Source organism: Dipodomys ordii, unplaced genomic scaffold (genome assembly GCF_000151885.1).
Source record: "Dipodomys ordii isolate 6190 unplaced genomic scaffold, Dord_2.0 Scaffold137, whole genome shotgun sequence".
Classification (NCBI taxonomy): Eukaryota; Metazoa; Chordata; class Mammalia; order Rodentia; family Heteromyidae; genus Dipodomys; species Dipodomys ordii.
Window position 1 is genome coordinate 715,307 of NW_012267353.1, and position 24,335 is coordinate 739,641.

At 40.9% G+C, this 24,335-nt stretch overlaps 1 protein-coding gene across 2 annotated transcripts in view; it reads right to left on the reverse strand.

Moving 5' to 3' along the window:
- Frmd3 (FERM domain containing 3) overlaps positions 1-24,335 on the reverse strand; it is a 272,266-nt gene that overhangs the window by 78,145 nt on the left and 169,786 nt on the right. For both annotated transcript variants that reach the window (XM_013031085.1, XM_013031084.1), the window contains exons 4-5: positions 12,405-12,483; positions 6,199-6,296 (exon numbers count right to left, since the gene is read on the reverse strand). In XM_013031085.1, the coding sequence (XP_012886539.1) occupies positions 6,199-6,296; positions 12,405-12,483 (177 nt within the window). The remainder of the gene's footprint in view (positions 1-6,198; positions 6,297-12,404; positions 12,484-24,335) is intronic.

The window sequence follows — 24,335 nt, forward strand, 5'->3', positions numbered from 1 at the left end:
GAGCTGAGGAACAGTGCCCAGGCCCAGAGTTCAGGCCCTACAAACGGAAACACACACACACACACACACACACACACACACAAAAACCCCTACAGTATTTCTGTTCACTGGATGGTATCGGAGTCAAAGGAAGAGAGATGTCAAGCTGGAAGAATATAGTCACAAAACCACAAGTTTACAAGGCCAGATTCCTAGAATAAAGAAAACTGTACATAAGTCAATACGCAAATGGCTAGGAAAATCAATCAAGAAATGGTCAAAGAGATAAACAGGTAACCTCACAGAAGAGGACATGCAAAACTAGTGTAATCATACTCATTAGTAATCAGATTCCAGGGAGCCAAAGGAAGATGTTGCTTCACATCCATAACATTGCCAAAAAAAAATTAGAAGTTGGCAGAGACATGAGTAAACAGAAACACTTGTGCACTTCTGGGGATTCTTGATAGATGTACTTCTTCTGGAGAGCAAGGTGGGAGTATTTAGCCAAATATTATGACTCAGAAATCCCTCGTCTGGGCATATATCCTAGAAACACTCTAGATGCAAGAAAGGATATGTTCAAGATTTCCTATCACAGTATCAGTCATGAGCCTCAGAAGTGAAGGCAGCTTGAGTGTTCATGGGTGGAACTGACAAGTGAAGATAGGAGATGCACCTACAAGATGCTCTGTGGTGGCTAAAAGCAACAAGAGATGTTCCTAGCAACATAGCTGAATCCTAAAATAGCATGCTGAGCACAAAAATGAGAAAATAAATGAGGCCCATAGTCTCAGTTAAGGAATGTAGAAGTCTATGAGCATGAAACCATATTAATTATAATATATGGCTATATACAAAGACAGTCAACTGTTGCCTTAAGGAAAGAAAATGGAGAATGGAAAAAATGGATCCAGCAATCAGTAGATAGGCCCAAAGGGATGGATGATGATAGTGAGCCATGAACTGATGATTAACTCAACCTCAGTTCCAAGGGAAGTACACATAAAACATACTAAAAACATGCACACCCACAACAGCATACACATGTGAGTGCACACACCCCTGTGAGCTGGCCAACATCTCCATGTCTACAGGAGATGAGACAATGGACTACTGGCATGGAACTTGGCCATCTCCAGTGCACATGTCAGCTGACAGAGTTGGGGATGAGGAGAGACCTTGTTCACACCGCAAACAAGTATCCTCACCAAATATGTAGCAGAAATAGAAGTTCTATGGATAGCATATAGGGTTGCCCCCATCACAGGCCCTGCTCCCTCCTCCCTCAGAGCCTCTTTAATTCTGTCTTCAGAAACCAGAGGTGCCTTTTTATGAATAAGGACTTCTAAATACTTATGCCAAGAGGACTAAATAGCCTGTAGTTCTAATTCTTACCCATGACTGACACGGCAAATGACACATACCAGATAGTCTGAAGTTTCAAACAAGTCCAAGCACTTCTTAAAAGAGAAATCAAATGCAGAAAAATCTGAGGAATTTGAAGTAAAGAATGAGTAAGATCAGTTTATGGTTAGGCTAAAGGGTGATGGTATTTTTTTCTCTGTTGGGAGCCTGTTGGGGGCAGGCTCCTTCTAAAGAAGTACAGACATGGACATTACAGATCCCAAAATCAGCTACTCCAAGAGTACCCTGGCTGTCCTTGCTCACAGCAGGAACCTAACCTACATGCCTCTCATTTAGTCATTACAATAGTCTGCTCACTTGCCTGTCTTCTTACATGGACTTTGCACTGTAGCGTCTACCTCCCAACAGCTGCTCAGTAAGTGTTTAGAGAACATAAACAAAGAGATGAATAAGGTATTGAATACCTTCCTCATAGTATAGAGCCTCATTAACAGAAGTCAGAGAAAAAAATCTCGTCTGCTAGACACAAGAATTCTGCAATAAAAAAAGGCATCCAGTTACTTACTCCAAAGGAATAAGATTCTACATAGAATCTGGAAGTCTCACCCAAAGGCCAAGGGTTAAATGTTTGGTCCTCAGCTTGGTGCTACTGGTAGACAGTAGAAACTTTAAGAGGTAGGGCTTAGCAAGAGGTCTTTAGGTCATTGGTGGTTGAACAAGAAGTCATTAGGTGATTAAGGGTGTAACTTCAAAGTGGATTATAGGATCATAGCTCTCTCTGATTTTGGTTTTACTGTCTTGCCTAATAAGGCAAGTGGTTTTTGTTTTGTCACCTGTTCCTGCCATGATGCACTGTGTTACCACAAGCCCCAAAACAGTAGGGACAGCAGGCAACCATGGACTGGCACCAAATAATTGACTTGACCCAAATAATAGTTTACCTCTACAGGCTGATTATCTCAGATATTCGTTAGAGTGACAGAAAGTTAACTTGACAGGAAAATCACAATAGACCCCCAAACAACTCAGAAAGTTAATTTCAAATATACATGTTTAGAAGACAACAGAACAAAAGTCTGAGGAAGAATGGTGTTGAGTTGGTCATGGTGTCACACTTATTTCAGCCACTTGGAAGGTGGAGACTGGGAAAAACACAGCTCAGCCCAGGCAAACAGTTGGTGAAATCCAGTCTCAACCAATAAGCTGGCAATGTGGCTCAAGCGATAAGAGTGCCTGCCTAGCAAACAAAAAGCCTTAATTTCAAGCCTTAGTACAATCAAAAAGAAAGGAAGGTAGGAAAAAGGGAAGGAAGGAAGGAATGAACGAACAGAGGGAGGGAGGGAGGGGTGCCAAGGAGGATTCATTAGATGTAGCAGACAGGATCAGAGGAATAGACCACTACTCTCACCTTAGAATATGTAGCAGAAGCTAAAACACCACAAGTTAGACAAACTAAGCAAAGCAGAGAGTATAAATTAATCCTCCCCTCCCTGTTTTTTTTTTTTTTTGCCAGTCCTGGGGCTTGAACTCAGGGCCTAAGCACTGTCCCTGAGCTGCTTTTGCTCAAGGCTAGCACTCTACCACTTGAGCCACAGCGCCAATTCCGGCTTTTTCTGTTTATGTGGTACTGAGGAATCAAACCCAGAGCTTCATGCCACGCAATAAGCCACATTCCCAGCCTTAATTCCCTCTTGATGGTGTTTTGTAGAAAGAACAGGGCAGACATTTTCACCAAGAAAAGATATAAAGAGAACCCAAGGACATTCTGTGTTTGTTTTCCAATGTGTATTATGGGACAAAAAAAATCCCTACATTTTATATGCATTGAATATGTTTATTGGATCCAGGTGCCAAAACTCTGGCTGTTTTTACTCATCCAGAATATACTGAAGCTTATAACATACTCCTGAAAAAGGCACGAGCAAGCAAAACACTGCACCACCACGTGGCCTCCCACTTTCTGACCAGGGACTTCACCTTCCTCTTCACTCTGTAGGAACAATGCCCTGACAGAGTCCATTGCTATCCACATTTGCTGATGACCTTCAGAGCTGCTTGCTATTCACCCTGAGCATCAGAAGACTTGACCCACAGATATTGCATTTTAGAGACAAAAGATCCACTCAAAGCCCTCCCTGTCCTTTTCTTATGCTACTTTCTCTGCAGAGCTGGTGTATGTGGTCAGCAGTAATAGCATAGAGGGCTGAAATAGGACTCTGCCCATCTGCATGGAGACTTTGTGGCTTTATTTCAAGCACAGAACAGGATAGAGAGTTTTGTATTACAGACCCATATCAACTTGTCCTTGGAGAACTGACAATAATTCACTAATGCCTAAATGCATTCTGAAATCTTCCTGTGCTTGTGTTCTGCCTGGATTAGCATCGATTCCCTTTTCCCTTCCTGAGATGGCATGCCCTAACCGGGGATGCCTTTACCTCACCAGGAAAGAAGAGGATGGGGAGTTTTTAACATACTTCTACTCTGGGGTAAGAGGCAGCTTTCAAAAGCACAGTCAGACTCCTAGAACTGCTTCTCACAGTCCTGAGCACTTGTGTGTGTGTGTGTGTGTGTGTGTGTGTGTGTGTGTGTGTGTGTGAGGGGCGGGCAGAATATATCTGTGTAATAATACTAAGGCTTGAACTCAGGGCTCTGCACTCTCTTTTGGCTTGCTTATCTACATACAAGTTGGCATTCTACCATTTGACCATACTTCCAACTCAGCTTTTTGCTAGTTAATTGGAGATAGAGTCTTTTAGACTTTCAGGCCTAAGCTGGCTTCAAATCTTGATTCTCTAGGTCTCAGCCTCCAGAGTACTTAGGATCACAAGTGTGAGCCACCAGTACTTGGCATAATACTGACTACTTTAAATTGGAATATCCCCACTGAGTTTACCATCTGATACCTAGCACTAGTTGACTCTCAGGGAAGAGGAAATACCCAGCTCAAAATTCTCAGCAACCAGCCAGGTGCTGGTGGCTCACGCCTGTAATCCTAGCTACTCAGGAAGCTGAGATCTAAGGATCAAGGTTCAAAGCCAGCCTGGGCAGGAAAGTCCATGAGTGTCTTATCTCCAATAAACCACTCAGAAAACCAGAAGTGGCGCTGTGGCTCAAGTGGTAGAGCCACTAGTCATGAGCTGAAGAGCAGGCCCAGAGTTCAAGCCCCATGACTGACAAAATCAAAAAACTCAGCAAACAAACACTCCTGGAAAAATGGCCAAAAGAACTATTTCACAGCACGGGGTATTCTATAGGGATAGCAGTGGGCCACTGTGGGATCCCCAGAAAGGACAAATTTCTCTCTTAATTTGTGAATGAGGCTTGGCATTGTGATTGGCAGGAGACTGACACATGTGATCAGCTGATGGCATGTCACAAGCTCTTTTGTTCTGTTTTCTAGATCTATTGTAAAAATGTAATACTCAGGCAGGGAGTAATACCTTCTTCTCTCTCTCTTTCTCCCCTCTCTTTTGTTCTCCCCCTTTCTCCCTTCTCCTCCCTATTCCTCACCCTCTCCTCTTGCTCTCTTATAAACATATCATGAGCATTTATACCAGAGAGAGAAGGGGAATAGGGCCCCTCAGAAATCTCTGCAGCCAGCTATCTGCCTTCTCCAAGCCCAGAGATTAGAACTCCTGAGCCAGTCTTCTCTTGGGTGCTGGGCCCATTCCCAGCCATTTACTGCCCCAGGTCTTGAAGTTACATTCTCTCATGGGTAGAGGCATCCAGAAGCCAGCCAAGGTTGATACATTCACTGTTTCACTTTGATGTCAACCCTTACAGCCTGCTCAACCTTAAAGAGAACAATAACTACCGCTAATGGGCCAGCTCTCTCCCCTCCTGGTGCAGGGTGATCTCAGGAAATCACATTACTTAGAAGGAGGTATGACTACCCCCATTGACTACATCAAGATCCCAACGCTTGGAGGCCTCAAGTCACTAACCTATGGTGAAATTACCCAGGAAAGGGGAAGAAAGATTCAAATTGAGCTATGAGGGATTATAAACTGGTGGTCTCCTCACTTATCACAAGGCTAGAAAAGCTGAGAGATTAGAGGCACACATACACACACATGAAATAAGTATATATATACAAGTATATATATAAATATACAAGTATATATATAAATATACAAGTATAGATGAATATACTAGTATATGTGTGTGTGTGTGTGTGTGTGTGTGTGTGTGTGTGTGTGTGTGTGTATATATATATATATATATGCTTCAGAATAACCTTGTGTGAAACCAACTCACTGGGCATGGTTTCTTCCTCTACCTGCCCAATAGGCCCAGTATCTGGGGACTGGAGCTTAGAGCCCTGACTACCCACAGCCCTTAAGAGCTTCTTAGAAAACCATACAATCCAGTCTCTGTATTTTTTTTTTTGGTCCGGTCATGGGGCCTGAACTCTGGGCCTGAGCGCTGTCCCTCAGCTCTTCAGCTCAAGGCTAGCACTCTACCACTTGAGCCACAGCGCCACTTCCGGCTTTTTTATTTTTTCTGCTTATATGTTGCTGAGGAATCGAACCCAGGGCCTCATGCATGCAAGGCAAGCCCTCTACCACTGAGCCACCTTCCAAGTCTCTTTGTAAAAGATCCCCTAAGCTCTCCTTTGGGGCCTTAAAGTATGTAAAGACCCACTGTGAACACTGCAGTTTAATCTTCCACAAGGACTCCACTGGCTCAAGAGAAAAGGTGAGTTGAAGGCGCTCTGTATACACAACCCAACCTGGCTTCCACTAGCAGACCCAGGAAGGATAGACATAGGTGAGGGGAGAAGTAAGGTGAGCAAACTTCTATAGCCCAGTTCAATAGCAGGGGTGGGCAGGTGGAAGCCAGACTCACCTTGAACGATACAAGCACCGAGGTAGGCAGCATCAGAAAAAGAGCACAGCAGTCGACCGTGAAAAATATCTCTTTTAATTTGCAAATACAAAAGGTACCTGCAACACAAAAGAAGAAACAGTTACCCCCAAAGTTTGGCTGAGGCTTGAAAGAAGGACAATTCATGCTTGGTCTATCAGTATCACTGGAGACCTGCCAAGATTCAGGAAGCAACGAGGCATACCAGGCTCCTCCTCGTAGATTACAGCAGGTGGAGAGAAATTGAGAAGAGCCCAAGGAATATGGATAATCCAGGGCATCTATGTCTTCATAGACCTTATGAGCTTCCAAAGTTGGATAGGCTCAGCCTTTGCAAAGAAGCACGAGAAGACCTGACGTGAGCCACAGACTCAGCAGCCACTCTCCATCCCTGCTTAGGTACAAGCATAGCCACTGTCCTCCGCCACAGCTCTGGTACTTGCTGTCCAAGTTCTGTTTGAAATGGAATATCAGAACTAGATTTAATTTTTACGACAATACCAATTTCTCAGGGGTAGACAGACACAGGAACCAAAAGAGACTTGTTTTGGTGCTAGAAAGCCAGCCAGCTCACAACTGGAGGTGTCACTTAATGTCATGGTCTCATCCCTCTCCAGGGATAGCAAGCTTAGCTGCCTGCAAGGCCAGACAGATATGTGGCCAGGGAAATAGGCTGATGTAAGAGCACAGAGAAGCAGCCCAGTGAGCCAGGCTCCCTATGGCTCCAACCCATGTTGCCTTGTAATAAAGCAGAATGATGTCTCCACTTTTAGAGAAAATCAAAGAGACTGGATTTGCATGTGAAATCACTGAAGTGTTGCAACAAGTGGATTTTTAAAATATTGCAGTGCCAAACAAAAACCAGCCAGAGTGTCCAGTTTACAATCCCTGGTTCTGGTTAACTTTCTCACTGTCCCTGGCCACCTTGCTACTAGGTTCCTCCATGCTGCTCTGATTTTCTGGCTTCTCTTAGCCAAGTGAATTCTTTCCTTCAACTCAGGCCTAGGATTTATTTGTTTTGACCAAAGTAACTTCATAGATGTATGCAGATTCCTTTCCATGTGTATTTTAGGGTTTAATTCCTAGAGACCAAATTACTTTTTCTTTTCATGTTCTTTGTAGGTTGGGGTACCTTTCAGACAGTTCCAGTTACTACTATGAGAGGTTTAATTTACATTTAATTTATGTGGGATATAGGATGCCCAGCTATGTGGTAACTATTGTTTCTGGGCATCTGTGAGGTCATTTTTAGAGGAGATTAGCACTTGAATGGATGAACTGAACAGAGTAGAAGGCGCTCTCCAGTGTGGGAAGTCATCATGCAATCTATTGAGGGACCCAATGGGACAAAAAAAAACCAAGGAAGGTTGAACTCACTCTGACTGACTGTGTGAGCTGGTACATTAGCTCTTGGTGGTCTTGTTTCTCAAGTCTTCAGGCCTAGACTGTCATCTGCATGATCAGCTCTCTGGTTCTCAGAATTTCTAACTATGCTGGTAGCTTCCCTGCTGGGCCTCCAGCTTGCAGATGGAAGATTTGTGGGACTTCTTGGTCTCCATAATAATGTAAGTCCAATTTTTACACTTATATACATATATGCTATATATTTCACTTCCTCTGGAGAACATGCCTCCAATGCTCAATTGATCAGATCTTGGCTTAGCTCATGAGAAGCAACATGCACAATTCCCATTTTAAAGGCAAAGAAATGAAGGGTCAGAGAGGGTGATTAGGGTGCTAAGGTTCTGGAGATTCTGTCTGCCCCAGGGCACTGGAACTCACCATTGCTGGATACTGGTTCACTGAAATTACATCAGACACACTGAAGGATTCAGAAACAAGTTGGTGTTTCCATTCTACAGCTCTTTATCTCACATCTGCCTGATGCCATACACTGTGCTAGGCACTGGGGACACAGAAGACTCGGGTGAAAACCTCTGTTTCCATTTTACAGATAGAGTAGCTAATAAATTTTGAATTTCAACCGGTAAAATTAATAACAACTCTCATGTTCAGTTTGATGTGATTTGCTCAAGGCAAAAACATTACACCTGATAGGTAAGAATCCAGACTAGATCTCCAAATTCCTCCTCACATCAATCAACACATGGAGATCTTGCTAAAATGTGGATTCTGATTCAGCATGCCCTGGGTGACAGGAAATTTTGTATTTATAGAAGCCTATAGGGGATGCTGTCCTGCGGGTCCTACCACACTCTAAGTAGTAAGGTTCTAAACCCTCGCCCCACATTAGAATAGTCAGCAGGAGCTCTCAAGAAATACTTAGGCTGTGTGCCCTTTGATGCTACTCCAGACCCAATCAAATCAGCCTTGAATCCCTCATCAAAATTCACACATGAATGGTAGCATTATTCATTATAGTAAAAAAAAAACAACAACTCAAGTATCTGCCAACTGATGAATACATAAAATAAATTCATAAATACATAAAAATGGAATAGCATTCAGTCATAAAAATGAACAGATCAGGCACTGGTGGCTCATGTCTGTAATTCTAGCTACTTAGGAGGCTGAAATCTGAGGATCATGGTTTGAAGCCAGTGCAGTGAGACTCTTACCCCCAATTAACCACCAGAATACCAGAAGTGGAACTCTGGCTCAAGTGGTAGATAGCTAGCTTTGAGCAAAAACTCAGTGCTGTGGTCCTGAGTTCAAGTCCCAGGACTGTCACCAAAAAAAAAGTTAGAACTACTGATAGATGCTACAATATAGGTGAATCTTGAAAACATTATGCTACATACAAGAAAGCCAGATAAAAATGGTCACATATTTTATGATTCAATTTATGTGAAATGTCTAGGATTTAAAAAAATAAAAGGAAACAGGATTAGTGGTTTTCAAGAATGATAATAAAGGGAGGAAGCAGAAAGACTGCCTGATTACCAGGTTTCCTATCTAGGTAATAAAAACATTCTGAATTAGATCATCATGATAGTGATACAACCTTGTGATTACACAAAAACCCACTGGATTGTGTACTATGATATTTGTTGAAAGAAATTAGTACTTTTGAAAATCTAATCTGTCTCATAATAATGGCTCTCAGATTTTGGTGTGGTTTAGAATTGCCTGGAATTTATGAAAACAGATTTGTGGGTACTACCCCAGAGTTTCAGATTCAGTAGCTCTGGTCAACAAACCAAGAATCTCCACCTACAAGTTTCTAGGTACTGTGGATGCTGCTGGTTTGAGGACCTCACTTGGAAAATCATGGCCCTAGATTATTCAGAATACCAGGATCACACAAATACTAGGTGAAATCTTCCCTTCATTAAAGGACTGTAAGCTACTAGGCCAAATGCCACATTGCTTCTTTTTCAGTTCTTGAAGTTATGCACTGAACTTTTATGAAAGCATTCATTTCTACTGTTTCACAAACCTGGTAGTGAAAATAGCTTTAAGTAACTATTTAGTGATAGCTGAAGGTTTGTACGGTAATCCCTTAATTCAGAAATCAGGTTTGATGAAAGCTTTCTGAGCTCTACAGACCACATCTGTTGTCTCTAGAGATAATCAAGGATTATTGTGTATTCAACATAATCCAGTGGGTCTTTTAATGGCTTCAGCTTCAAAATGCTCATTTTTCAAAATGTAATTGCCATAAAAAGTGATGCATCTTTCTTTAGCAGCGTTCCTGCATGAAGGAGCAACTAACACACAGAGAAAGATCTGGGGCATAAATTATTGTGCTGCCATTAATGGTATTGCTCCTCTACTTACTGTGAATGTAAAGATGCTTCTTACTAAAACATTAAAACCAACAAACTTTTGGTTACATTTGATTGCATATAGCATTTACAAAAGTCTCAAAATCTAAAAGATTGTAAGATGATTACACAAATGGAGGGATAAAGAGGGATGGACGATTATTTCAAATGCTTTTTTTTTTTTTGGTCGGTTGTGGGGCCTGGGCACTGTCTCTGAGCTCTTCAGTTCAAGGCGAGTGCTCTACCACTTGAGCCATAGTGCCATTTCCCGTTTTCTAGAGGTTTATTGGAGATAAGAGTCTCACAGACTTTCCTGCTGGGGCTGGCTTTGAACTGTGATCCTCAGATCTCAGCCTCCTGAAGTAGCTAGGATTACAGGCATGAGCCACTGGTGCCCGGCTCTCAAATGCAATTTATATGGATATTTTTGTGGGTCTGTCCTGTTAAATCTGCCTTTTGTGTATCATTTCTATACTTGTCAATATGGTCATGCATATGATCTTAACTTCTCATCCATTAAATTTCAAGTGAATCTTTTAGCATCTTACTCTCAAGAAAAAGCTAGAGGTTTTCAAGACAAAGGTTGAAATTACAATTACCTTGGGCATTTCAAGGTTTCTAAATTAGTTTGTAATTCCATAAGTGATATATATGTATATATATACATACATATCATATATATTTCTACAAAGGCACCTATCCATTTTAATTTCCTTTCGGAACATCTAAGCGTTCACAACATTCCACTCTTCATACCTGAGATATTCAGTCAAAGCAGGAAAATAGGAAAATTTAGTAAAGTTCATTGTAAGGGGCTTAATTAGAGCTATTAACTAAAACTTTGTATTCTTTTACTCTCAAATGACACTTGTCTCAATAACAAAACATCCATCCTTTATTTTTGTTGTGACATATATTCAATTCTTATCCTCCAGATAAGATTACAAAGAAACCAAATGAGCAAAATGAGATATGTTTTTTACTTGATCTTCCTAATTACACTGTTAACATCCTAGGGTAGAACAAATCTCTCTCTTTCTCTCTCTCCCTCTGGTAACTCATTCAGTCCTTCTCCCCCCAAAGATAAGAGGAGTCTAGAAAGAATTTATCAAATAAAAATTTCTAGCTAAAACCAGGTCAAGCCTATACACTTTATGATTCTATTCATATGAAATGTACAAATAGGAAATTATAGAAGCAGAGTATGTTGCCAGTTGTTAGGAGCTAAGAACGGGGATAATAAAGTGACCACTGCTGTGTAAAGGGTTTGTTTTGGGGGATGATGAAGCTGCTCTGAAACTAAATACTGGTAATGATTGTCCAATTGTGAATGGTCTGGTAAAACAGCTGACACATGTGTATGTTTATGTTGTATGTATGTCTTATATTATATGCTTGTGATACATAAATTTTACTTCAATAAAAACAAAGAAGTAGAACAGATTGCAAACTGACTACCATCACAATAGTTCCTTATCTATTCTCCCTTTTTTATACACACACACACACACACACACACACACACACACACACACACACACACACAGAGCATCTACCCTCTATTGCTGCCCTTCCACCTAGTATAAAGCTAAGTGGCTGTTGGCAACTTAATAATAGAAAACAAAACCATCTGTTCCAAAGTAACCTTAGCACCACTGTGGTAAAGTGTTGCCAGAGAATCTGGATAAGAAGAAAGAAAAATCTCCAAGAAACCAAACCTTCCTCCATCGACCATCAGTACAGTCTGAATTTGCTTTTCTACAGCGTTTGCACTTAAACAGATCATTTTAGAGATGACTACACACAGTGATTTGAGGCAGGAATGGTCACTGAATCTGTGCCTCGTAAAGAATTAAGTGCACCACAGCTCTCTTCTCCATCTAGGGGAAGTTTGGCACCCCTGTACAAAAACATTTTCTAACTTTATTGAGAGAATCAGAACCCCTAGATGATGTATTAGATGCATCCCTGGACGAATGAGATGAAAGAGAAGAGGTTTGAGATCTGGAAAATTCAAAGTTGGGCTGAGACTAGTCTACAACTGAAGAGAAGGCTGCCCCGTGGTTGTCACTGAGCAAGCAGAAAGCAGAGTAGCCAGCTGTCTGCTCTGTCCCGGGATCATGTCCCTCCCAGAAAAGCTTAGCTCCAAACTACAGAACAGGGCTGCACTAGCTATGAATCTGCCCACGACCTAAAGACATTTGTCTTCTACTTATTTTTAGCACCCCACTGTCAGATGTTTTCAGAGAGCACTTCCCCCTCATAACCACAGCTTTTTTCTGTGCCGTTAATTACACTCCCAATGACAATAGTTTGAAAAAAATCCCAAGACAATTTAGAGTAAGAGAAGCATTCCAAGCCAAAACACTGACTCCAAGCACGAAGCACATCTAGTGTGTAAGACAGTGAGGTGCTGGCCAGTTAAAGGTGAAATTAAACATAAAAACAAATGAGAAATACCTGGTGAGCTCTTCTTTAATCTTCAGGGGTTCGTGAGGGTAGAATTTCACTCTAAAGCACATGGTGTATGGTGGATGAGCTGAAATATCATAAAGAAAAAGCATGAGATAAGCAGCAGAAGACCATGAGTCCAACACACACAGGGACTTCAGCCATGAAGCCTCTCACACTGGCCTGGGGGTGACAGGAAACAGTGATTTGGGGAGGAAAGCTGATAGAATGGTCAAGAAAACAAAGGTGACAGTGCAAACAAGACTCCAAGGAAATTCTTGACAAGACACCCAGAGCAAATGCAGAATCCGAACAAGCTCACCAGTAAGAACATCTTTCCCCATCACAACATCCCTTATTCTCCCCAGGTCACAGCTCCAAAGAACATTTCCTCCCAAGCTCCTCACCCCTTGCTGACCCACAAATGGTCCATAAGAATTAGTCAGGTTTCAGGGCTCATGAAAAAAATTTTTTTATCCTGTGAAGTGGAAAGATGTCACTATGCATGCATGACTAGTTTCCCCAACATGATGATGTCTTTGATTTAAAGTCAAGACAAAAAAAAAAAACCACACCAATCACTCACTACTCAAGTAGACCCTCCTTGGTGGAATTTTAGTATTATCCGTAAAATGAACACTTGGAACTTCCTAGTTTGTCTGACTCAAGATAGTAGCATTTAGAATAAAGTTCTGCTTGGGGTTGATGGTTCTGATGTTTGAATTGGATCAAATATCTAGAACTCAATGGTCAGCTAATGATATTCAAATATGATTTCCAAAGTCATTTATGACTTGTAGTATTATGTGCATAAATGCAAACAAGTGAAGCAGAATGCATTCAATATGAGTTAATGTATAAAAGGGAAACCTAAATTCTCAAAAGAAATATGCTGGCAAGTATTCCTGTTCCCACAACCCGACATGCTTGTTCATTTGTCACTATGTGAATGAGTATAGCTATTAGGGACCAGCTGGAATTTATATCCAAGGCAAATAAAAGCAGTATCATTCTATTCTCATCTCACTCCTCTATCAACATAAGCAGGGGCTACATTGCCAGCCAATTCTGCAATATAGGCTATTGTAGATGTAGACAATTATTCTCATGGAAAGAAATACCACTTTCAAATATGAATATATGATGAAGACATTCTAATATGAGAATTCATTATGAAAAATAATTTGGTAGAAAACATCCAAATCATAAGAGCAGCATTTTACTATCGCAGCACAGAAAAAGTGATCAGGACACACCACTCCCCCAGCAAACACACATATACTCACTCTCACACACACCCTCATACCACATCCAGAGAGACAGAAACAGAGAGAGAGAGAGATGAGAACTGTCTTAAACTGTGTCCCTACCAGCCAATTTCCTAACAAAGTAGCTGCTCCTAACTTATGCCTGAATTCTCTAGACTTACGAAATGAAAGTATTTTTCTTAATCATTAGGAGAAAATGAACCCCTTCCTTATTTGCTAAATGGCAACTCCTTTGTACAACTACTTAAAGGTAATAATTTTAAAACATTTTTAAAGGAATAAAAATAATCTTCAGATCTAGGAAAGAGAAGATAAGTCAGGAATGATTTTAAAGAGTGTTGCTTTTAGTATATTTAAGTTAAAAACAGTAAAATATATCTTCTCATACCTTAAAAAAGGAAGCAGGGCTGGGAATGTGGCTTAGTGGTAGAGTGCTTGCTTAGCATACACGAAGCCCTGGGTTCGATTCCTCAGTACCACATACATTGAAAAAGCCCAGGTAGCACTGTGGCTCAAGTGGTAGAGTGCTTGCCTTGAGCACAGAGAGGCTCAAGGATAGTGCCCAATCCCCGAGTTCAAGCCCCAGGACTGGCAAAACAAAAAGAAGCAACTTAGAAAAAGTACAAGGGCTTTTCAATTCTTCATCTCCCTGATAATAAAATATTAGGTTTGAACTCAAAGTATTTTACCTTTAAATCTTCCATAAATTTCATTTAAAAATATCATCTTTAAAAGAGTAAAAATAAAGACTTTTTAACAATAAGACTTTTATATCACCTTTAATAGAAAAGACCATTTAATAAAAGAAAAATAACAGAACCAAAATGGAATTAACATGTTAAAGGAGAACTGTCTCATTTTTCTCTTTATCTTTTTTGTATTTTTCCAAATTTAAGTCTTTTTTACATATATTTTTTAATGTAAAGATACTGTACAGAGGAGTTAAAGTTACATGAGTAAGGTAATGAGTACATTTCTTATCCAGCATTGTTACCCCCCCCTTTGTTTTTCCCCTACCATCCCTTCCCTCCCCACCTCCCAAACTCCTCCCTCAGTCCCCACCCCAAAGTTGTAAAGTTCGTTTTCAACATAGGGTCTTGTACATCTATTGTTACAATGAGTCAACCTGTATCCTTGTTTCAGCATTTTATCTCTTTATCTTTTTTAAGGTCTTCTAAAAAAAATACAAGTTTTAAGCCAGAAGCTGCGCTGTGGCTCAAGTGGTAGAGTGCTAACCTTGAGCTGAAATGCTGAGGGACAGCACCCAGGCCCAGAGTTCAGGCCCCACAACCAACCAAAAAAAAAAAAAAGAAAAAGAAATACAAGTTTTAACTCAAGCGGTGAAGGTAAAGAACAGTTAATAGATAGGTGAAAAAGTTAACATACATAGAAGATACCAAGATATCTATATGTTAGATGGTAGATGATTGATTGATAGATGGATAGTCAATATATAGATGATACATAGATAACAGATACATAGATAGGCAGATAGATAAACAGGTACATTCCCCTTTACTTTCTTTCACTCTATCTATTCCTGTCCCTCTGCCTTTCAGGTTCCTACAATACCTCACCTTTTCAGCCACTGTTAATTTAACAATTTATCTCTATTCTTCCACCCCGTTTGCCATTGCACACCAATATCTAATGATAAGATAATATATCAAAGATTTTTCTTTCAATATAAAAATCATACTATACATGTTCCTCCTCTCTTTTTCACTTAATTAAATATCCTGCCCATCTCCCCAGGTTACTAGTTAGTGGCACAATTAACTTTCTGTAACAGCACAATAATTCATATTATGGGTACACTAGAATTTATTTATTTTTTGTTTTTATTGTAAAAATAGTTAAACTAGAATATATTTAGCCACTCCTTTTTCACTATTATTTGGGCTGTGTCTACCATTTAGCAACTCATACAGTACTGTAATATGCAAGTCTCCTGTATAGATTAGGAGGAATGGTGCAGACTCCCAAAAGTTGAATGTGTGAATCAACAGGCTAGAGGAATGTTTTGAAGGAAGCAGAAAAATAAAGTCAGCTCATGAAGGCAAACTGGGACAGGAAGGATAGCAGAGGATGTCTCTAAGTAGAACTGTCTTTTCTTTCTCACCTGAGCAGCAGATTTGTGACCATGACCACAGGTTGGTGTCAGCAAGTTAAACGGTGAGTTGGTCATGCACAAATCAGAACTTGCATTCTTCCTATGTGATAGGGTAGTGAAGCCCAGATTAATAAGCTCCTTGGGCCACCATCCTATTTTTGCCAGTCCTGGGGCTTGAACTCAAGACCTGGGAGTTGTTTCTGACCATCTTTTGCTCAAGGCTAGTGCTCTACTATTTGAGCCACAGCTCTACTTCAGGCTTATTGGCAGAGATAAGAGACTCAACAGAATTTCCTGCCCAGACTAGTTTGGAACCATGATCCTCAGATCTCAGCTTCCTGAGTAGCTAAGATTATAAGCACGAGCCACTGGTTATCTGTATCAGCTACGATCTTTGAACAACTCAAGAGTATAGGAAGTCCTTCCACTAATCCTTCCCCACTCCAGCACTAAGGATCCAGAAATGTCTGATCTGCTTATCCATGAGAATCCTGCTTTATTGCAAGACAGCATTCATGGTCCCTCCAATTCCCTCTAAAACAAACACTCCCAGTTCTTTTAACTCCTTCTCCTAGATAACAGTCCTAAGTTCTGCCATACAAGCCTTTTTGGTCTGTTCTGTACTTCCTCAAGCATGGAGCCTGAGGTTTGCTGATATAACTGTTGCCTCCTCTCAAAAGCACTCTTTGTGTTAATAACAAACCTACATTTAATTCTTTTCAGATACACCGTTTCCAAAACACACAGTAAAATCCATTTTAAGTCAGGTATGGTGGCTCACACCTGCAATCTCAGCATTTGGGATGCAGAGGCAGGAGGAGGATGAGTTTGAGGCCAGATTGAGCATCTTGTCTCAAAAAAGTATTCACTATACTCTGATATCGCCTCCATTTCCTATGATCATTCATAAAAGAAGTTAATACATGGTAGGTAGCAAGGATACAATTATCACTAGATAGAAAAAAAAAACAGAAAACACCTCAAGTTTTCAAGTTCAAAATTCGTTGTTTCTTTGCTTCACCATCTGCAACATCCTTATCTATCCAACATCATTTGACCCCACGAGGCCAATTAAAGAACAAGAGTTATCCTTCCAGTTAAACTGAGCCCTCAGTTCCAGGTTCCAGCACGGTGAATCATGGGTAACTAGAGACCTTCACTGGCAAGTTCAATCTCATTGGCAAGGCCTAGGCAGGTCGCTGTGGCAAGGACAGAAAAATGCCAATGCAGCTATGGCTAATGAAAATCTTGATGGTGCAGATCTATGTGTATTGTTCAGCATGTTGTCCCCAAAGCTAATTATCAGTAAGTGATTCACACTGCCTGCCTCGCTTAATGAGTTAAAGAATGACAAACCCAGGTGTGAAGGTGAATGTCAAGGGACAAGCTGTTCTGCCACTGCGTTCACCCCTCAGATCTTCTAACAAAATCAAAATACCGATCTAGAGATTCTATGATCTGATTCACTGTAACAACTTCCAAGATTTACATTTAAAGCCTTTATTTAGTCCTGAATCTCAACTTCTGTCCTGTCCTCTGGTCAGGAACAAATCCAAGGACTCTGGAGTTGGTTAGGACAGTTACTTCCAGAAAGAGGATTAATTCAACTTAGAAATATTTACTGAGCATCTAATAGCTACCAGTTACAACTTTAGTATTCAACAAATAGCAGATAAGGACAGATATAAATTCTGTATTCATTAAGGATGCAATCAAAATAAATTATCTATGCAGACCATGAGTATTATGAGGGGAATTTGGGGGGTGAGAGAAAATCCCCGCTTCTGTCCCCTCTTCTTAGCCCTACTCCAGCCCAAATCCATGAAGATAACTGCAGTTCTCTTTCTAGAAAACCAAACAAGGAGAGAAGAAATACAACCATTGCTTTTTTTCCCATTCAACAAGGACATGGGTACCCACTTTCTCTCCAAGAGTGATAGGTACTGGTTTGATGTCAGAAGCTGGCTCCGGAGTTCTCTCACACACATACCAGCCATATAACCACTGAAAGGAGCCTTCCCCATGCCACCTTTAGCTGGTATTTACTATTTGGGACATGTCCGTGGTCCTGAATTTTCCTGTAGAAAGATGCCTCTGCCTTTCTTGCAAGTTGCTAAGTATCTTTGTTCCTTCTAGCTTCTATATCTTCTTATGCTTCAGCTACAGGAAAGGAAGGATTAATAAAGGATGACTGTGTGCCAAATATTGTAGACAAGTGTTTGTGTAGAATCAGTAGATGAAGGCAGCAGATGAAAAAGCTAACTGTGGAGCAAGAACCCATCCCACCTGTGTGAACATATACAACTACTGTGAATTGTTTGAAGACCAACTCGCAACATCTGTCTAGAATGATAGGCCCTGATGGTCCATCTCCATTGAAACTCAAGCTTCAGCATTCACAACAGGGTACGCAGAGTAACAGGAACATTATATCTCCATACAATGAGACTCCAACTTTGACGGGAACTTTCAACCCCTTGGGAAGTCCACTCAACTTTTCTGTTCCCTGCTCTGAAGAGAAAACAGTACCACCTGCTACTATATTCCCAGAGGCATTTGAATGAACCCAGTGGGCCCTTGACACATACACACATGGGCATTATCTAAATATGACTTGTTTTGGAATAAACACTCCTACCAGAAGAGAAGGAGATGGAAATGGGAGGGAGGAGATGAGAGAAAGACTGAACTGAGCTCAGCTCAACAGCTGAAACACATTTTATTCAGCCATGCAAATGCTAAGATCAGAGAATATCACTGAGTAGCAGAGAAGAAAACAAAACCACAATTTACTTTAAAATGCCAGGAGCATGTAATTGCTCCTCTCTCCCTGCTGACTGATGCCTGCCAGAAGGGCTGAGGAGACCAAGCATCTCCTCGGGCACTGCAGTGGCCCCTTTTCGTATCAGCAGATCCTAGCTCTCAGAACTTGGAGAGAGGTCCAGCCATTTACAAAGCAGAAACAGACTTTCTCATCTCCATATTGAGATCTTGGGGAGACAAAAATGATTAGTTGAGCAGGCTTCGGGGTGGAAACAACAAAATGGGAGTTTCTATTTTTAACCAACAATCTTCCTCAAATCTCTTTAGAAACAAATAGGATTTTTTTTGAGAGAGACAAACATTACTTAGATGCTTTTTTTAAAAAAAAAATGCAGAAGGCTGAGTCTATAATCCGAGCTATTCAGGAGGCTGAGATCTGAGAATCACAGTTCAAAGCCAGCTTGAGTAAGAAAGTTTGTGAAATTCGTATCACCAATGAAATACCAAAACGCTGGAAGTGGTGCTCAAGTGGTAAAGTGCTAGCTTTATAAGATAAAAAGCTTAACGGACAGCACTGAGGCCTTGAGTTCAAGCCCCAGAACTGGCACAAGGAAGTGGCGCTGTAGCTCAAGTGGTAGAGCGCTCGCCTTGAGCTGAAGAGCTGAGGGACAGTGCCCAGGCCCAGAGTTCAAGCCCCACGGCCGACCAAAAAATAAAGAAAGAAAGAAAGAACTGGCACAGAAAAAATGTATATATCTATCATCATAAAAATTGTAGGAAAATAAATGATATAACTTCAGATAGATATATAATTTATAAACATATTCCTTAATTCTATTACAACTAAAAGTATCTCCCTAAACTTGAGTAAACAGATTTCAATTTCATGGCTTTGGCAGGTTGTAGGGCAATTCCTGTACCCAAAACACATCTGGCACTGTCTTCCTCCTCTGGGACTCTTTTGAGAAAAACAACTATGACCAATATGTCAGGTTTCCAGACTCTAGAAAAATATTGTAAAGAAATTTGGTGTTACACACAGTACCTTTAACACCCTTCAAATGGACCTTTAAACATTCAGGCTGCATCCTAGGAGAGCCTGAGTAGGTGTCAAGAGCTCCAAGGCAGGGCTGGGAAGGTGGCTCAGTGGTAGAGCGCTTGCCTTGCATGCATGAGGCCCTGGGTTCGATTCCTCAGCACCACATAAGCAGAAAATAAAGCCGGAAGTGGCGCTGTGGCTCAAGTGGTAGAGTGCTAGCCTTGAGCTGAAGGGCTGAGGGACAGCGCCCAGGCCCAGAGTTCAGGCCCACAACCGGACCCAAAAAAAAAAAAAGAGCTCCAAGGCTCTTCCACATAAATAGTGCCACTATATGCTTGAGCAAATAGCCATCTCCCATCCATATTTTTCTGGGAAGACTTTAGAGTGAGATTTTTTAGAGAAGGGCATTCCACATGCCTGCCACATACATGGCATGCTCAGTGACACAACCAATTCATACATGCTGCCTTCTGTAACAAAACAGCTCAAAAGCACAAGTGTCTGCACATGTGCAAAATGACACCTGAATACCAACAAGGCAGAGCATGGCTTGCTCACACAGTGAACAGGACTCTTGGGACATAGGCAAATAAGCCAACATAGAGAATACAGGTTACATTAATGCCTTCTCTCTTCTACTTGGAATTGGCTGTCGTCATTTAAACTGTTACTATCTGCATCCTAAGCCAACATAGAGAATGCAGTTTATATTAATGCCTTCTCTCTTCTACTTGGAAATGACTGTGGTCATTTAAACTGTTACTATCTGCATCCTAAGCCAACATAGAGAATGCAGGTTACATTAATGCCTTCTCTCTTCTACTTGGAAATGACTGTGGTCATTTAAACTGTTACTATCTGCATCCTAAGCCAACATAGAGAATGCAGGTTACATTAATGCCTTCTCTCTTCTACCTGGAAATGGCTGTCGTCATTTAAACTGTTACTATCTGCATCCTAAGCCAACATAGAGAATGCAGTTTATATTAATGCCTTCTCTCTTCTACTTGGAAATGACTGTGGTCATTTAAACTGTTACTATCTGCATCTTAAGCCAACATAGAGAATGCAGTTACATTAATGCCTTCTCTCTTCTACCTGGAAATGGCTGTCCTCATTTAAATTGTTACTATCTGCATCCTCAACAATAGTGATGATCCCACAATTACTCAAACCGAAAAATAGCCACTGTGTTGCCTCTGCTCCCAAAGCAGCCATGGTGTTTTCAATTGTGTTTCAGCCCCTCCTTCTCCTCCTGTTATAGCTCTCTCCTCTGCTTCTATCACACACATTCAGAGGCACATGGACATTCTCTCTCTCTCTCTCTCTCTCTCTCTCTCTCTCCCCTGCCCCACACACATACATACACACATAATTGTATTGATGGAGTTCAATCTGAGAACCCAAAGGAGACTAGAATGCTGAGTGGTTGTCTCAGGCATGCTTGGTCCCTGTGGTTTTTGTTTTTGTTTTTCACTACCTCTGCCTGATTGGAAAAAGCTCAAAAAGAGAATTTGGGTTATTCTTCTAACTTGGAATTCATTATCTGAGCAAATCACTAGGGCCGAACTTAAACCTATCAGCTTCTATTTTCCCATCTGTAAAATAAAGATAAAAATGGAACTAACTAGCTAGGCAATGGCTCACACCTGTAACCCCAGCTACTCAGGAGTCTGAGATCTAAGGATTGAGGTTTGAAGCCAGCATAAGCAAACAAATCCTTGAGAGTATTATCCCCAGTTAACCAGCAAAACAGTTGGAAGTGGAGGTATAACTAAAGCAGTCAGTGCCATCCTTCAGTGAAGAAGCCAAGGGAGAGTGTGAGACCCTGAGTTTGAGCCCCAATACTACCCCTCCCCACCCCATATACACACAACCCAGGACTAACTATAGATGGTAGATGCCAGTGAACTTTCTCCGCAAAGGCTAGAAGGTAAGTATTTTTCACTCTGGATCCTAAAGGTGTCTGTGTCATGGATCATTCAGCTGTTTTAGTCAGAAGCCACGAGACAACATATACACAAATGGGTATGGTTGTGTTCCAACAAAACCTGGAACCTGAATTTAATATTATTTTCATATGCCATGAAGTATTTTTAAAATTTATTTTAACCTTTTTAAAATGTGAAACCTGTTTTAGCCATGGCCCACACCTACCCCTTCCCAATAGACACACGATGAAAGTGGTATGATTTAATGACTGAGAAGCACCCAGCAGACAGCCCGACACCAAGGACTCAACCTAAGGTCATTATGAGTAGTGATGACTCCAATGTGCATGCAAGGAGATCCAGGTTTGAGGTAAAGTCCTGCATCTTCACCCGTCCTTCTCCTTGGTTTGGAGGAGTGTCATGAAATGAGTACACATATGAAGATGTAATTGGTAGTCCTTATATCTAAAAGGGAGTTTTGCTGCCTGATCCTAGAATTCAGTGACTTCAGAATGTTAGCCAAAGGACACCAAAACCGAAGCATGAGTCTTAGCACCTGCTTGTGGCTGCTGTCTAACTAAGTGGACCCCTCAAGAGTCATATCAGTAGGCATACAGCAACCTGGAATAGTGATCATTGCAGCATACAATTTAATAACCTACATAACTCAATGCTGAGGTGTTATCCTCTCAAACTGCATCAAAGTACTGTACCACCTATTATAAGAATACCCATCCAAAGGGAATAGGGAAACAGCTTTCCTGTGGCTTGTGTTTCAATTCCTCTAGCACTCACATGCCAAGCATGGAGTCTCTTAGTATATCACATAGTTCCTTTCTAGACATTTGAGCTGTCAATACACTTGTACCATACAATAGTGTGGCCACTAGGAAAGACAATGGCCAACAAAAAGGTAGAAGGAAGCTCTCAGAAGCCCTGGCCCATGATCCTTATCCTGAGCTCCCAACAGAAGAAGCTTATATCCCTTCACTTTCTCCCTACAAGCAGAGTATTGTCCTCCTTAAAATCCAGGGATCTGCCAGTCAAATGGACATTTATGTTGCTAATAACTATATTATAAGGATAAAGTTTAAACTTGCCAGATGTGCAGTGGGTCATGCGTGTGATTCTAGCTACTCAGGAGGCTGAGATAAGGAGAATCATAGTTTAGGGCCAGTTCAAGCAACCCAACGCAAATAACAGAGAGCTGGGCATGCTAACATGCACCTGGCATCCCAACTATATGGGACATGTAAATAGATGCATCAGAATCCAGGCTGACCTGGGCAAAAAGGAAAACCCTAATCAAAAAATAACCAAAGCTTAAAGGTCTGGAGTGGAAGCTCGGATTGTTGGGCATCTAACAAGCACATGGTCCCGAGTTCCAACCATCTGCCCCCTCCATGTATGCACATGATTTAGGATTACATGACATGAAAATAAGATTATCTATGCCTCTACTATTTTCCCCAGGACTTCTTTCAATTGGGTGAAATAAAGGAAAATCATTACATAGAAACTATTTATAGGCCAAAATCACATTAATATTCTCAGAGAGGGATCAAACATGAAGAATTATGATGAAATAGCTGAACATGGACTAGAAAGATACACTAGGCCCAACCTACTAAACTCTCACTAGAGCAAGAGAAATGAGCTTCCAAAGCTGGAGATTCAGGCAACTTTCCTGGCTTGAATAAAAATCACAGTTGATCTTACTGAAAAGAAACATTGGGAAGAAGAAAACTGGAGTGAGCCAAAGCAACCAAATCTAAACCATAATAATGGAAACTTCATGTTCTTTGATTATGTAATAAGTTTCATTCAGGTGTGTGTTTTAAATTGTAAAAAAAAACAAAACCAAGAACATGACAGTTCAACTTCTTCTACTTGCTTCCTAAAAGGAGCATTACGATTCTAGCTAATAAGCATTCATTATGAATTGATTACATGCACAGTCTTTTATTTAGCCACTGGTAGAGGACTCTTTCAAACTCCACAGTGAGGATGTGACTAGATGTATGAAGGGCAATGAGATAGACTAGATCAGGAGGTCGGTCTGGAGAGTCCATTGTAGGTATTTGGAAAAGCAGAATGGGAAAGCTTTACTGTCAGAAGCATACGATCAAATTCAGTATGAAAGAAACCATCTACAAAGCAGGAGGGAGGAATGAGCCACAGAGAAGAAGCATAAAGTTCATCCAAGGAAAAAAGGCAAATCCTGAGGGTGAGGGAGACCAAACAGGGTGACTAGGCATAGGGGGCTTTACAGCTTCCCCAAAAATCTCATGGTCATCTGGAACCTCAGATTGTGACTCTTTTTAGAAATATGGTTTCTGCAAATGTAATTAATTCATTGTTACCATGAGATCATGGATGATGACTTTATAAGAGAATGGACAGGGAGACTTGGACACAAACACATTGTGAAATACATTGAGAAGCCATCTGAAGACTATAGAGAATGGAGTGATGCAGCCATAAGCCAAGGGAAAGCAGGAATGCAAGGAAACAAGCAGAAACTAGAAGAGGCAGAAAAGTTCTTCCTAGATCCCTCAGAAAGAGTACAACCCTACTGACACTTTAATTCCAAATATCCAGACTCCAAAACTGTGAGAAGATGAATTTCTGTTGTTTCAAGGTATCCACTGTATGACTACTTGTTATGGAATTTCTAGAAACTAAGGCACCCAGAAAGGAGAGCAAATGTGAAAAGAACAAATAGTGTTGGGAGTTAAGCATCCAAACTGGCTTCTGAATGAGATGAGACCAATGATTTCTTTTTCCTATTCTTATCAGCGTACTTTCTTTGTCCTTCTGTCTGAC